The sequence below is a fragment of the Macaca nemestrina genome, chromosome X, assembly GCF_043159975.1.
Source record: "Macaca nemestrina isolate mMacNem1 chromosome X, mMacNem.hap1, whole genome shotgun sequence".
Classification (NCBI taxonomy): Eukaryota; Metazoa; Chordata; class Mammalia; order Primates; family Cercopithecidae; genus Macaca; species Macaca nemestrina.
In genome coordinates, this window is record NC_092145.1 from 84,652,839 (window position 1) to 84,668,849 (window position 16,011).

The 16,011-nt window shown below is 46.6% G+C and overlaps 1 protein-coding gene across 1 annotated transcript; it reads right to left on the reverse strand.

Annotated features, from left to right (window-relative positions):
• Nucleotides 1-2,292: 2,292 nt before the first annotated feature.
• LOC105476672 (OTU deubiquitinase 6A) lies at nucleotides 2,293-4,988 on the reverse strand. Its single transcript, XM_011732809.2, has one exon. It carries the CDS (start codon nucleotides 4,844-4,846, stop codon nucleotides 3,980-3,982), a length of 867 nt encoding a protein of 288 aa, XP_011731111.1. The 5' UTR covers nucleotides 4,847-4,988; the 3' UTR covers nucleotides 2,293-3,979.
• Between the last annotated feature and the right edge of the window lie 11,023 nt (nucleotides 4,989-16,011).

Genomic DNA, 16,011 nt, shown 5'->3' on the forward strand with positions numbered 1-16,011 from the left:
CTTCCTCCTCATCCTGTACCCACACTGGATGCCCCTCCTTCCTTCCTCTCCCCAGGCCAGCCTCAATCCCAGCCAGAGCTTATTCCCCAACCTGAGACCCTGCTGACAGCCTCCATAGGCACTCTGCCCTTCCCCAGCCCAGGCCTTTTATCAACTCTATGTCCCCTTCCCACAGCCAGGCACCCATCCCCAGCCTTTCCCCTTTTCAACTGGACCATTTTTCCAAGGAGTTGCCCCTTTGCTGGCCTTTCCCAGCCAGCACTTCCTTCCGCAGTCAGGCAGTTCTCCCTCACCTGCCCAGTGGCCTCCCTAGCCATGCAACCTTTCCCACCAGGATCCCTTCACTCACATGTGCCCCATGCCAAGCCAAGTCTGCTTCCCCAGCTAGGAATGCTTTCCTAGCCGTGCCCCTCCTGCAGCCAAGCTCTCTTCACGCAATACGCCCTCTGCCCCAGTCTGTGCTCCTTTTTCCAGGCAGGCCTCCTTCGACAACCTTCGCCTGACCAGGCCTCTTATCCAGCCTATTGCCTCTACCCCAGCCAGACGCCATTCCTATCCTGTGTCCCCCTCCACAACTAAGCCCGTTTTCTCAACCATGTGCCCTTCCTCAGCCAACTTCCCGTCAGGTGGAGAGGCTCTCATTCCCAGGCATGATCTCTTTCCCAGCAAGCTCTCTCCACCTGCTAGGCCCCTTCTCCCAGCCAGGCCCACTAAACTGCCTATGATCCCATCTCTAGCCTATGTCCTTCTCGGTATTCAAACCTCTCCCACCACCAGGTTCCCTTTCCTAGTCTGTGCCTCCCTCCCCAGCCCCTTCCGCTGTCAGAGTCCGCCTCCAGTTAGGCAACCTTTCCCTAAGGGGTCTTTTTACCCCACGATCCTCCCTACCCCACACCCATCTGTCTTCCATAGATTGTGCCAGCCTCTCAAGACTGTGGTCCCTTTACAAGACAGGCATATACCCACGTCTGGGACCCTTCCTCAGTCTCGCCCTCTCCGCCAATCTATGTCCTTCTCCTCAAGTCTATGTCCTCCTCCCCAGCTTATGCTTGCTTTCCTGCTAGATCTCCTTCACTGATCCAGTGCCTTCTCCAGCCTGGACTCCATTGGATAGCCCATGTCCCCTCCTCCAGCCAGGTGTCCTTCCCCAGCCTTTCCTCTCATTAACAGCTAGGAACACCTTTCTCATCCTTTGGCTCCTAACTCAACTGGGCCTCCTTCCCTTGACCAGCCAGTTCTTCCCTAACCAGCTCCCTCCACCCCAGCTCACCCTATTATGCCCCTCCCAGCCAGGCTTCCTTGCCCACCCCGTGTCCCAGTCCATAGCCAGGTTCCCTTGCCCAGCCTTGTCCCCTTCCTCTGCCTGTGCCTCCCTAGCCTGTTCCCTCTTCCCCAACATCTTCCTCTTTGCCCTGCCAAGGCCACTCCCATACTTGGCCCCTTTGGTCACCTAAGCCTGCATCATCAGCCTGGCCACCTCTCCCAGCCAGTGTTCCCCTACCCTTGCAGCCAGGTCCCCTCTCCCCCCATCCCAGCCAGGTTTCCTTCTTCCATGACCCCTCCACACCATATGTCACTTCTTCAGCCTGTGTGCCCTCCCCAGTGAGGCTCTCTTCCCTATCCAGGCCCAATTTCCCAATTCCCTTCAATTCCCCTGGCCAGGCAGGTTGCCTGAGCCATTTCCCCATTCAATAGCCAAAGTCCCATTGCTCATTGAGTTGCCCCCTGGTCAGCCTATTCCTCCTTGTATAGGCAGTGACTCTTTCTTGACCCAGCCCCCTTGCCTGACCTTTTCTCCACCCAACTCCACCCCTGCCAGGACCCATTCTCCAGACTGTAGCCCAGTTCCCAAACAGCTTCCCTTCCCAAGCCAGGCCCCCTTCCTCTCCTTCTCCAGCCTGCCCCAACTGGGCCACCTTCTACCAGGAACCCTTCACCAGCCCATGCTCCAGCCTCCAGCCTGGACCCTTTCCAGGCATCCTCCCTCAGCCAGGCCTTCTTTCCTAGCCTGTGCCCCCCTACCCAGCTGGGCCTCTTTGTCCATGAAGGTCCCCTACCCTAGCCAGGCCTCTTCTTTTAGCTTGTCACCCCCTCCCCCGACCCTATGTAGCTCACTGAAGTAGAGCACCTTTCCCATTTCTAGAGCACTTCGCCAGCCTTTGCCCCTGTCCCCACTCAGCAACCACCACCCTGCCACCCCCAACAGGCCTATGCTCCCTAACCCTCCAGGATTAGTAGATCCTGGGATATAAACTCTATATGAAGTTAGCTACACAAAAACAGAGAAGCAGGTATTTTTTAAATGGTTTTTATTTTTGAACAAACTACATGTTTAAAAACTTTTAAAAACATATATATTTTATCTTAGAGCATTTGGAATGTAGAAAGTATTTCCAAAATTAATCTCACTGAATTACAGAAAGTAAAGATTAAAATTTTCATAAGTTGTTGACTGTAAATCATTTCACTTTATATTCTTTTGGAAAATTCAAGGATATTAACAAGTCTCAAATAACAAAAGTATATTGTTTACTTTTTTGTCTCATGTCAGTTATTGATATAACAAAATAGAATAAAACTTTAATATTTTAAAGGATCTTTTTAGATATTTCTCTCTCTCTAAGAAATAAGGAAAGTTGTTACATTCATATCTTTCACATTTCATACCAGATGATATAACAAGGTGGATCAAGTACTTGAATAAAGTCATAGCCTTTTATATCTCTAAGAATAAAGGAAACTTACTCGATTCAGATCTTCACCCCTTAGAGTAAGTAAATTACCTATCAATGTGTCTCTTTTTTCTTTATACCAGTTGTAAAGGTAATGAAACATATCAACTATTTGAATAAAGTCATATATCTTCCTACCTTTAGTAAAGGAAATTAAGTTTAGATCTTTCACATGTTAGAGTAAACCTTATCTAGCCTATCAGTTAATCTAAATTTACTTTCTCTATTTAACAGATTTACCTTACATGTTTAACAAATGCTGTTATTTAGAATTAGCAAACATGGGAGCAACTAAAGTTAATTAGGAACCACATAAGTTTTGATGAAAAAAACAAAACAAAGTACCAGCGGATCTCTTGTTCATAACTTGAGACATCTCCTGAGTAGCCCAGCTTAAGTAAAAAGCAAACCATGACAATCTTTCCCCCCAAAACTCAGCAAAAGGCCTTCACAAGGCATTTTGATCACATAAACTCCAATTTTGTCTAAGTAATCCAAGATATTCATAGGAAAACCTGAAGACTCCCCGAGCTAGTCTACTAGATTTATTTTTCCCAGAACACATGAAACTTAACATTTCCTTTTTTTCCTTTTTTTTTTTTTTTTTTGAGATGGAGTCTCGCTCTGTCTTCCACGCTGGAGTGCAAAGGCACGAGCTCGGCTCACTGCAACCTCCGCTTCCCATCAAGCGATTCTCCTGCCTCAGCCTCCCGAGTAGCTGGGATTACAGGCGCCCGCCACCACGCCCGGCTAATTGTTGTATTTTTGTAGAGACGGGGTTCCACCATGTTGGTCAGGCTGGTCTCGAACCCCCTAACCTCGTGATCCGCCCGCCTCCGCCTCCCAAAGTGCTGGGATTACAGGCGTGAGCCACCGCGCCCGGCCAACATTTCCATTTTTCTCGTTAAGTTATGCACAACATGACCAAATCTTAGTCGGTGAGGGAGGTAAAGACCCTTATGGGCAAGAAGAGGTTAGCCCTTATCAAACGTATGCCCCTCTGGTGGTGCAATGCAGAGATTTCCCTCATATTTCCAGGGAATTTCCCTCGAATTTCATTTCCCACCCCGTGAAAGCAGCAAGGTTAGGAAAGCGGGGGCGGGGCAGGGGGGATAGTTATGATCAAAAGGAAGGGGGAAAAAAAAAAACAAAAAAACTGAGAAAAGCAAAGGGGGAAAATAAACTGAGCCTACTGAGGAGATGCGGCGAAGGAAAGGCTTCCGCGGGGCCGCTCGGTGCCTCGGGGCCTACCGGAGACGCGGGAGCGCGCCCCCGGCGGCGCCGGCCTCGAGCGGTCTCACGGAGTTGTAGTGCTCGCCGAGGCTGTAGGCGTAGTGCAGGTAGACCAGGATGATCGGCTTCTTGACGTACTCCTCCCCGATGACCAAGGTGGGCGAGTTGGCCTGGATCACCTCGATGGGGGTCTTCAGGACGTGCGACAGGGCCCTCAGCTCCAGCTGGCCTCCCCATGCCGCGGTGCGCACGATGTTGTCGCAGTAGATCATGAAGTCGTCGTAGCCGAAGGGGTCGCCGGTCTCCGGGTTGCTGAAGAAGGGCAGGAACTCGTCGACGTGCTTCTGCATGTAGCTGGCGGTGCGGCAGCGCAGCATCTCCACCGACACGCTGAACACCAGCTGGTCTTGGATGGCGCGGTACATGCAGTGGCCGTCGGCCGGGATCTCCTTCATCTCCAGACCTCTGGCTCCCAGGATGTCGGCGAGCTTCTCCTCCTCCTCGCGCCTGAAGCCGGCCAGGTGCTCGGACATCTCGGCCTGGAAGATGCTCTCCTGGCGCTCCCTCTCCTGGGACTCCATTCTTTCTCGCTTTCTCTGGGCTTTGGAGGGGCGGGGAGGCCGGTTTTCCAGATCCATCTTGGCCAGGTCTTCGACGACAGATTCAACGCTACTGTCGTCCTGGAACTTCTCCAGCTCCTGCCGGTGCTTCTGCGCCATCTCGGCCTCCATGCGGGCCACGTCTTGGAGCAACTGCTTTCTTTTCTTCTTATCGGTCTTGGGGACCGAGTTTTTTAAGCTCTGGATCTGGGCCTGCAGCTCCTTCTTCTCGCGTTGGTGGCGGCGCAGTATGCGCTGCTGTTCACTCTTCGGATCATCCATGATGTTGAATGGCAAGCGGGAGTTCAAATATGCTGACAGTTCAAGTACCAAACAGACCAGAAGTCCTCAGCTTGCCCTAACGGTCGCTCTCTTTCACCTCAGCCGGCTCTAACCGCCGCTCTTGGCTCACCTCAGCCACCGCTTCCCCTCCCCCATTCACATTCTTCCCTGCCATTGGTTACTGTGTCTCCATGGCCACGCCCCCGCAGGCATGCCCAGTGCTAGGATTGGCTGTTGAGAGACAGACGTATGCGCCCATTGGACCCCACAGCAAAGGTTTTTGGCGGGATTCAAATATGGCCTTCCTGCAATGTGTGTGGCAGTTGGGCTTGTAGAGTCTTTCGCTGATTGACAGCCCAGTTCATTTCCAAGTCTGCACACAATGCAGGCAGTAGCCATACTTGACAGCCACACGACAGATACTACACCGCTGAATGTGCTCTAACCCTGGACTTGGCATTGCCCCTACTGTTGAGGAAGCAGTGCGTTTTTCTCCAGTCTTTCAGGTCCCTTAACCAGGGAACCATTAACTTTTGTGCATCAAAGGACATTTCCCTACATTCCTGCAAACACAGTCCTTTCAGTTTACTCTTTTTTTTTGGCGGGGTGGGGGGCGGGGAATGGAGTCTCGCTCTGTCGCCCAGGCTGGAGTGCAGTGGTGCAATCTCGGCTCACTGCAACCTCTGCCTCCCGGGTCCAAGCGATTCTCCTGCCTCAGCCTCCCGGGTAGCTGGGACTACAGGCGCCTGCCATCATGCCCGGCTAATTTTGGTAGTTTTGGTAGAGACGAGGTTTTGCCATGTTGGCCAGGCTGGTCTTAAACTCCTGACCTCAGGTGATTTACTCACCTCGGCCTCCCAAAGTGCTGGGATTAAAGCGTGAGCCACTGTGCCCAGCCACAAGTTTTTATTTTAGCCATTTTGATAAGTGTGAAGTGGTATCTCATTGTGGCTTTAATTTATAGTTCCCTAATGGCTAATGATGTTCCTCTTTTTATGTGCTCATTTGCCATCTATACCATATCCTTTTCAGTATAATGTTTATGTCATTTGCCTATTTTCTCTCTCTTTTCTTTTTGTTTTAGTGATGGGGTCTAGCTCTGTCACCGAGGGTGGAATGCAGTGGCATGATCATGGTTCATTGCAGCCTCAAACTCCTGGGATCAGGTTCAGATGATCCTCCCACCTCAACCTCCTGAGTAGCTGGGACTACAGGCACCACCATGCTTGGCTAATTTTGGGGATTTTTTTTTTTTCCAGATGCAGTGGCTCACACCTGTAATCCCAGCACTTTGGGAGGCCAAGGTGAGAGGATCTCTTGAAGTCAGGAGTTCCAGACAAGCCTGGGCAACATGGTAAAGCCCCATCTCTACCAAAAATACAAAAAATAAGCCGGGTGTGGTGGTGTGTGCCTGTAGTCCCAACTACTCCTGGGGACTGAGGTGGGAGGATAGCTTGAGCCTGGAAAGCAGAAGTTGTAGTGAGCCAAGACAGCAGCACTGCACTCCAGTCTGGGCTCAAGTGATCCTCCACCTCTGCCTCTCAAAGTGCTGGGATTACAGGTGTGAGACACCACGCTCAGCCCTTCATCTGCCTATTTTCTTTCTCTCTCTCTCACTCTCTTTCTTCCTCTCTCTCTCTTACTCTCTTTCTCCTTTCTTTCTTTCTTTCTTTCTTTCTTTCTTTCTTTCTTTCTTTCTTTCTTTCTTTCTTTCTTTCTTTCTTTCTTTCTTTCTTTTTTTTTTTTTTGACAGAGTCTTGCTCTGTTGCCCAGGCTGGAGTACAGTGGCATGATCTGGGCTCACTGCAGCCTCCACCTTCTGGGTTCCAGCAAGTCTCATGTCTCAGCCTCCTGAGTAGCTGGGACTACAGGTGCACACCACCACACCCGGATAATTTTTGTATTTTTAGTAGAGACAGAGTTTCACCATGTTGGCCAGGCTGGTCTTGAACTCCTGAGCTCAAGCGATCCTCCAGTCTTGGCCTCTCAAAGTGCTGGGACGACTGCACGCACCACCATATCCAGCTAACTTTTTGTTTTTATTTTTTTACTTTTTGTAGAAATGGGGGCTTCGTTATGTTGCTCAGGCTGGTTTCAAACTCCTGAGCTCAAGCGATCCTCTCACCTCAGCCTCCCAAAATGCTGAGATTACAGGTGTGAGCCACCGTGCCTGGCCAGGATTTTTGTAGGAATCATGTTCAAGCTGTATATCAATTTGGGGAGAATTGACATCTTTACTATGTTGAGTCTTCCAGTCCTTGAACACCTGGATATTTATCTCCATTTATGTAGATCTTCATTGATTTCTTTCAGTGACACTGTATAATTTTCAGCATATAAATCCTGTGCACATTTTGTTGGATTTACACTTAAGCATTTCTCTTTTTTTGAGTGATTGTAAATGGTATCGTATTTTTAGTGTTCACATGGTCATTGCTAGTATATAAAAATACAATTTTTAAAAAATTTATCTTGTGTTCTATGACCTTGCTTAACTAGCTAATTATTTCTAGGAGGTTTTTTTTTTTTTTTCCCCCTTGATTCCTTGGAATTTTCTATGTAGACAATCATGTCATCTGTGAATAGGGACAGTTTTATTTCATCCTTTCCAGTAAGTGTGTCTTTTATTTCCTTTTCTTGCCTTATTGTGCTGATTACAACTTCCAGCACTATGTTGGATAAGAGTGGCAAGGGCAGACATCCTTGTTTTGTTCTTGATTTTAGGAGGAAAAGAATTTCGTCTTTCACTGGTAAGTATGATGCTAGCTGTAGGATTTTGTAGATGTTATTTATCTAGTTGAGGCCTTTCCCATCTATTCCTATTTTTCTGAGAGTTTTTGACATGAATGGGTATTGAATGTTGTCAATGTTTTTTCTGTATTGATATGCTAATATGATTTTTCTTCTATAACCTATTAATATGATAGATTACAGTGACTGATTTTTAAGTATTGACCTAGTCTTGCATTTCAGAAATAAACCCGATTTGGTCATAGTTTATCATTATTTTTATATGTTGAGGAATTCTTTTGGTAATTTAAAAAAGGATTAAAAAATATACATTCATGAGAGGTATTGGTCTGCAGTTTTCTTTTTTGGTACTGTTTTGTTTAGTTTTAGTGTCAGGGTAAATACTAACTTCACAGGAAGAGGAGGGAAGTGTTCCCTCCTCTTCTATTTTTTGGAAAGAGATTGTGTAAAATCAGTAGTAATTCTTCTTTAAACATTTGATAGAATTCTCCAGTGAAACCTTCAGGGCCAAGAGATCACTTTCTTGGGAGTTTTAAAATTAAAAAATATTTTTCCTTAATAGGACTAATCAAATTATGTATTTCATATTGAGTAAAATTTGGTAGCTTGTGTTTTTTGAGGAATTGGGCCATTTATTCTGAGTAGTCAAATTTATGTATGTAGAATTATTTGTACTATTCCATTTTTATTGTTTGATGTTGGGAGGATTTATAGTGGTATTCCCTGCTTTATTGGTAATTCGTGTTTCCTCTTTTGTTCTTTGTCAGTCTTGCTAGAGATTTGTCAATTTTATTGATCTTTTCAAAGAACTAACATGTTGCCTTATTGATTTTCCCCATTGATTTTCTGTTTTAAATTTCATTAATTTATGCTATTTATTATATTCTTCCTTCTGCTTGCTTTGGGTTTAGTTTGCCCTTCTTTTGCTAGGTTCTTGAGGTGGGAGCTTGGATAATTGATTTCAGACTTTTTGTCTTTTTCCAATGTATACACTTAATGATACAAACTTCCTTCTCAGTACTATTTTAACTGGTTCTTCCATGTTTTGATATGTTTAGTTTTCATTATCTTTCAGTTCAATGTACTTTTTGGTTTTCCTTGAGACTTTCTGGCCCATAGATTATTTACAAGTGAGTTATTAGCTTCCAAGTGTTTGTAGGTTTTCCTGTTATCTGTTAATGATTTCTACTTTGATTCTGATATGGTTTTGGTCTGTGTCCCTGCCCAAACCTCATGTTGAATTGTAATCCCCTCTGTTGGAGGTGGGGCCTGTGGGAGGCGATTGGATCATGGGGGCAGATTTCTCATGAGTGGTTTAGCACCATCCTCTTGGTACTGTCCTTGAGATTGTGAGTGAGTTCTTGTGAGATCTAGTTGTTCAAAAGTGTGTGGCACCTCCCCCAATCTCTTTCTTGCTCCTGCTTCCTCCAAGATTGGAAGTGTCCTGAGATCTCCCTAAAAAGCAGAGTTGCTATGGTTCCTGTACAGCCAGCAGAACCATAAGCCAATTAAATCTCCTTTCTCTTTTGTTTATCACTTACCCAGTCTCTGGTATGCTTCCTTTTTTTTTTTTTTTTTTTTTTTTTGAGATAGTCTCACTCTGTCACCCAGGCTGGAGTGCAATGGGGCGATCTCGTCTCACTGCAACCTCCACCTCCTGGGTTCAAGCGATTCTCCTGCCTCAGCCTCTAGCAACTAATTTTTGTATTTTTAGTAGAGACAGGGTTTCATCATGTTGACCAGGCTGGTCTCGAACTCCTGACCTCAAGTAATCCGCCCACCTTGGCCTCCCAAGGTGCTGGGATTACAGGTATGAGCCACTGCACCCAGCTGGTGTTTCTTTTTCTGTTTTCTCTTTTTTTTTTTTGAGATGGAGTCTTGCTCCATCACCCAGGCTGGAGTGCAGTGGTGCAATCTCAGCTCACTGCAACCTCCGCCTCCTGGGTTCAAGCAATTCTCCTGTCTCAGCCTCCCAAGTAGCTGGGACTACAGGCACTTGTCACCACTCCCGGCTAACTTTTGTATTTTTAGTAGAGATGGGGTTTTACCCTGTTGGTCAGGCTGGTCTTGAACTCCTGATCTCGGGCGATCCACCCGCCTCGGCCTCCCAAACTGCTGGGATTACAGGCGTGAGCTACTGCTCCTGGCCCAGCCGGTATTTCTTTATATATAGCTATGCAAGAATAGCCTACCATAGATTTCTTTGTGGTTAGAGAACATATTTGTATATGATTTCCATTCATTTAAATTTGTTGGGGTTTGTTTAGTTTATGGCCCAGAATATGGCCTATCTTAATGTATGTTCCATGGGCACTTTAAAGAATGCATGTTTTGCTACTGTTGGGTGGGGTGTTCTAAAAATGTTTAGATCCCAGTGGTTCATGATGTTGTTGAATTCTTTTATATCTTGCTGATTTTCTGTCAAATTCTTACGTTTATTGTTGAGAGAGGAGTTTTGAAGTCTCTGACTGTAATTGTAGCCTTTTCTATTTCTCCTTTCAGTTCTATCAGGTTTTGCTTTTCATATTTTGCACCTCTGTTGCAAATCCTATACATTTTAAGATCTTTGTATCTTCTTGGTATATCCATCCTTTTATCATTATTGGAAGTCTAGGCTTCCCACTCAGTCTTTGCTGGTGGGGGTGGGGCCACAGTTGTTTTTTCTCTGGTTATGGCTGGCGTAGAGTGATTATTGTCTAAAACTTTTCTGTCTTGCTAGGCTAATTCATTCCTAGTCCTTTGGCTGGAGAAAACAGGCTTTTATAGGGGCTCTTTTTGTCTGTGGCTGTTAGTGTATTTTTGGTTGCTGGCTTCTTTAACTTCAAGTCTACATGAATCAAAAAGAAAATTCATGTCTTTCCTCCTGTCCTGAAGACCCTATGTGGTCTGCCTTCTTTCCACTTTTTGGAGTCTTGTGTTGTTTTGTATATAATATCCAGAGTTTTTAGTTGTAATAGCAAGAGGAATAGGGCAAAGGATGTCTATTCCATCTTCTCCTATCTTATTTGAAATAAATGGAACTATTTCACACTCTCCCTTACTGGCATTTGCATGTTTCAAAGAAATTAAATACTGTGACTTAAAATGAATCAAAGCAATGATAATTTTAGAAAACCATTATGCTGATCCTGAAAGAGACGTCTTTTGGACTTTGATAGTGTGATAGCGATGGTCATGTAGAGTCTGCTTGTTTGCTGCAATCAAGATAGCTTTTTGAGATTCTGCAGAAGGAATGACAGGTCCCTCTGAATGTCAAACCCCATTGTGTGGGTTTGCTTTTGTGGCCTGAAGTGCAGAAAAACCAGCTTTGCAAATGTTGAGCTTTCCTGTCTGTAGTTTGTGTTAAGGAAACCATAGTTATTATAATATCGAATGTGCCTTTTCCAGCTCTGAAGTGAAGCCTACTCCCCCAACACATAGTCTCCCATCTGGAGATTCTGATCCAACTTCCGAAGCACAGGCCTTGCCTTTTAAAGTCACGTGTCTCCAGCAATGGATGAGCTGCCTGCTCTTCAAGCATCTCTCTATGAATATCATTTCTCACAAGTGAGCTTTTGATAAGGATTAGATGGCAGGGAGTTCAAGGTTACCTCTTCCAATAATAAGCACTAGGAATGGTGATAGGCCGTCTTGTTGATTAACGGTTATGCTTTGCCAGTCAGTGAGGTGGGTGGAGAAGAGAATGAGTGCCTAACTTCCAGGGGGCTGTGATGATCAAATGTATGTGAAATGCAATGCTCAGTGCCTGGCACCAAAGAGGCCAGTAATACATTGCAGTTTCTTCCCTCTACCATACCTCAGTCCCCACCTCCCAGCTCCTGTTCCCCATTCTGTATCCCCACATCCACCCTTTTACCCTTATTTCTTCTCACATTCACAGGTCACCAGAGATGGCAGTTTCCATGGTAATCAGGATCCTCATTAGTTCAGAGTTTAATGGTCTCTAAGTGTCTGTCTGGATTGAGTTTCTAGCCTACATCAGAGGGAAGTTTCCAGTGAGCTCAAGGGCTGTTGAAAAATTGTCAAACATAAGCTAACACAACCAAGTTCTCCTAACTAGACACAATAGCACATGTGTTATTTGAATCTAAAGAGAGAGGATGTAAGGAAATCATCCCATCTTGTCCTGGGCTTACAGTTTCTGGGCATCTAGAGAATAACTGTCTTCCTAGAACTTGCCTATGAGGGATTATATCACCGGACTGTAGGTGTTGGAGTGTGAGTCATGAGTCAAGGGATACAGCAGATTGGGCAACAAGGAGGCAACCTCACTGAAGGCTTTTGAGTAGATCACTGTGGATTTACTGTTTCCTCATCCTCCCACGTGTCCCTTAAGGCTCTGGGGCCACAAGAGCTTCCTGCTCTGTTCAGGCCTGGTTTCTGTGCTGCCCCAACCTTGTTCCTGACCCCTCTCCTATGCCGACCCCCTTTGCTCATTCATTCAATCAGTCGTTGAGCCACCATTTATCAGCCCTGCAATGTTCCAGGCACTGTTCTAGGCACTTAGGATGTAACAATGAACAAAATAGAGGCTCCTGATCTCAAGGAGCATACAGCCAAGTAGGAGAAGACAGATTAAAAAACAACTACAGAACTGCATACAAAATTGAAGCTGACCTTTGGAAGACAGGTTCCTAGTCTTGCTCTTGATTAGTGTTCTAGCCTCTTTTCTCCCTCTGTCCGTCCTCAGCAATGGTCTATGTACCCAGAGAAGCTTCTCCTGTTCCCTTTCCACATCTGCTGAAGGATTGCATAAGCATTCCCGGGAGAGTTTGAGACTTGTTACTGTCACCAGTGGCATGAGGTTGGAGGTGAATGTGAATGTTTGGGAAAAAGTGGCCATGTGAAAGCCGCCAATCCCAGGAGCCCTTTGGTAACAGGAAAGGTACATGTTACCCACCAGAGCAGAGGACAGTGACCATCTCCAATCCTCTGAGTCAGAAGAGGCCCGCTCTGGCACTTTCAAACTGTCATGCTTGATTTTCTTTGCCTTCCATCACTAATGTCCTGCTTTGGTTTCTTAGGTAGGCTCCCATACCCTGATCATTCTTAGTTTGCTAAATGAGAGAAAGCGAGAACTGGCCCTTGAACCAGAATCAGAAGAGATGAGTGGGCTGGCAGTGGGTGCTGGGCATGCAGGAAATATCCCTCAGCACAGTGGGGACTCTGCTGGAAGAATCTGAGTAAGCCGTTAAGCGCAGGAGATGGAGGCTAGCCTGATTTCTGGGGCAGCTGAGAAATTGGGGATGACGTTCAGACTTCGTGAGCCACTGAATGGGGTCTGCTCTCTGGATGTGCCAGACGAGGCCCGGCTGTGGCTGCCAGGGTGTGCCAACTGCTTTGACCACGTGATCCCGGTCTGATCATAGGGTTGCCAGATTTAGCAAATAAAAGTACAGAACCTGGTTAAATTTGAGTTTCAGATGGACAACAAATAATGTTTGAGTAGAAGTACGTCCCATGCAATAATGTTTTAGTGTAAGTATGTCCCAAATATTGCATGGGACATACTTACACTCAAACATTGTTCATGGTTTATCTGAAATTCCAATTTAACTGGCATCCTGTTATTTTACCTGACAACCCTACCTGGACAGAGTAAAAACTGCTATGTAAAGGAAGAACGACTGGCTTTATTTTTCATGTTTCCAGGAGCCTAGAGAGTAGGACCAGTGAGGTTTGAGCCTGGGTCTGAGAGCATGAAAAAAGATTTCACTGGCAGGGGTCTCAATGAAAGCCATGGAGAGTCTTCCCCTGAGTAGCTTGGAATTATTAATGGAAAACTCCAAGAACCCTTCCAGCTTTGACCATCTCTGAGTCTCAGAAAGTCCAGGAATGTTGTGAGGATAGAGTGGAGAGATGGTGGAGGGGGATAAGACTAAGGACTGGAAGCCCCCACACAATCTTGACCACTTCTCTGTTTGGTGTTAGGATGGGGGGGGGGGATGCACGCAGATGCATCAGCTAGGTACATGGCCTTCTTTCTGTGGACGAGAAGGCAGGGCTTCCAAAATGTCCAAAACATTCACCCTGCCATGGCTTCTGCTCCAGAATTTCTGCCATTCTTTCTCCACAGTGACGCTGTTGGAGGGAAGCCCATTCTGGGACAGGTTCAGTTTGGCTCTGGGCCTTCACTCCTCAGTGCCCCACTGTATCCTTCCCACCCCTTCTCTCAATGGCAGCAACGGTGGCAACCTGTGTTTGGACACCATTTCACGGTTCACAAAGTGATCGACCATCTATGACTTCTCTGGATTCTCACATGTCTGAGAGTGACCATTCATTATCTCCTATTTAGAAGTGAGGAAACCAAGCCTCAGAGACTTGCCCAGTGCCATATGGGCCAGGCCTCCATCCACTCAGGCATTTTCATAACAATTGTCAGTGAGTGGCTACTGTGTGGCCTGTGTTAGGGGCTGGGCACGTGAGAACAGTCAGACCCAGAACCACCCAATTCCTGCCCCTGAGAGCTCCCAGACCAAGATGGGAGAGTGAGGCATCAGGGGCAGGGGACAGATGTGTGAAGAGGTGGAATCAACACAGTTCCGCAAGGCCAGGCTTGATACAAATGAGGCCCGTCTCAGGAGTGTCTCAGAGGAGGGAGTGAAGTGGCCTCTCAGTCCCAGGCCTTCTTCTCTGGTAGGCAGCTCTTCCTCTCTTTTCAGGCTGCTGCGGTCTCCACTCGCTGCCTGGGTGCTGGCCCCTGGAAGTGTCCTGGGGCTCCACGCACTTGGCCCACAGCCCAACCCCAGCTGTGCTGAGTTGGCTTCTCCTTGGCAGGCAAGTGCAGATCCTTCCCACAGGGCCGTACAGAATGTTATTCCTCTGCCTCGTCCCAACTCCAGCCCTTCTGCCAAACAGTCTTTTGTGGAATTCTATGTTCATGGAGAATCCAACTACTTCTCCCCATCTCCACTGCCACCAACCTGGTGTGAGGCACTGTTATCTCTCACAGGGGATTATTGTCGTAGCCCCTCAAAGGTCTCTTCCTTCTTCCCTACCCTTTAGCAACTTAAGTCATTCTGACTTTTGTCTGCTCAAAGCCCTACAGAGGCTTCCCATTTCTGTCAGAGTAGAAGGCCGAGTCCTTATGTTGGCCTACAAGGCCCTCCATGAGCAGGCCTTTGCCAGGCTCTCTGCTCTCTGCCGTCACCTACTCAGTTCTTCTCGTTCACTTGATTCAAGTCTTCTTGCTCCTCCTCATGACCTGCCAGGGACACCTTATTTCAGGGGCTGTGCCCTTACTGTTTCTTCTGCCTAGGACATTCTCAATCCAAATTGCCACACTGCTTGCTTCCTCATCTCCTTCAAGCCTTTGCTAAAATGCCACCTTCTCAGCGTGCCCTTTCCTGATCACTCCTTTTAAAATTGTAAAGCCTGCTCTCCCTGCCTGATCCCTTCCCACTGCCCAGCACTCTGCATCCATCCCTCTTACTCTGCTCAAATGTTTTTTCCCCGTAGGTTTTATCACCTTAGAACACACTATAGAATTAGTTAATTAATTAATTTCTATCATTTTAGTAGAAGGAGGAAGTAGACGGAGGAAGACAAACTTCCTCCACCAGAATATAAACTTCACAAAAGCATGATTTTTTTTTTAGTTTGTTTTGCTGCCCAGAATGGTGCCTGGTATATATTATGTCCTCAAAATAATTAGATGTTGCATTAAGACACCCTTCCAGGCTTCCACCCTTCCATGTATTTGGTCTATAGGACACACCTGGCTGGACTTGGTATCTTTCACACTCGCATATCTCCCATCACACACAGACTTGGAGATGCCACCTACTAATGTGCACATACAAACATGTGTTGACAACTAGATATGTATTTTCCCTTTGTATATATATGCTCACAGGCAAAGACCACATGTGCACATGTATGTGCATGAAAAAAGTCACATTTGTAAACTTTTTTTTTTTTTTTTAATGAGACAGAGTCATGCTCTGTTGCCCAGGCTGGAGTGCAGTGGCAGGATCACAGCTCACTGCAACCTCTGCCTCCCGGGTTCAAGTGATTCTCATGCCTCATCCTCCAGAGTAGTTGGGATTACAGGCACGCGCCACCATGCCCAGCTAATTTTTTGTATTTTTAGTAGAGATGGGGTGTCGCCATATTGGCCAGGCTGGTCTCGAATTCCTGACCTCAAGTGATCCACCCACCTCAGCCTCTCACAGTGCTGGGATTACAGGAGCGAGTCACTGCATTTTTTTTTTTTTTTTTTTTCGAGACACAGTTTTGCTCCTGTTGCCTAGGCTGGAGTGCAATGGTGCAATCTCAGCTCACCACAACCTCCGCCTCCTGGGTTCAAGTGATTCTTCTGCCTCAGCCTGCCGAGTAGCTGGGATTACAGGTGTGTGCCACCACACCCGGCTAATTGTGTATTTTTCAGTCGAGATGGGGTTTCTCCATGT

What these genes read in the sequence shown, in the direction of transcription:
- LOC105476672 (XM_011732809.2), bottom strand. Translation starts at nt 4,846, where the DNA reads ATGGATGATCCGAAGAGTGAACAGCAGCGCATACTGCGCCGCCACCAA.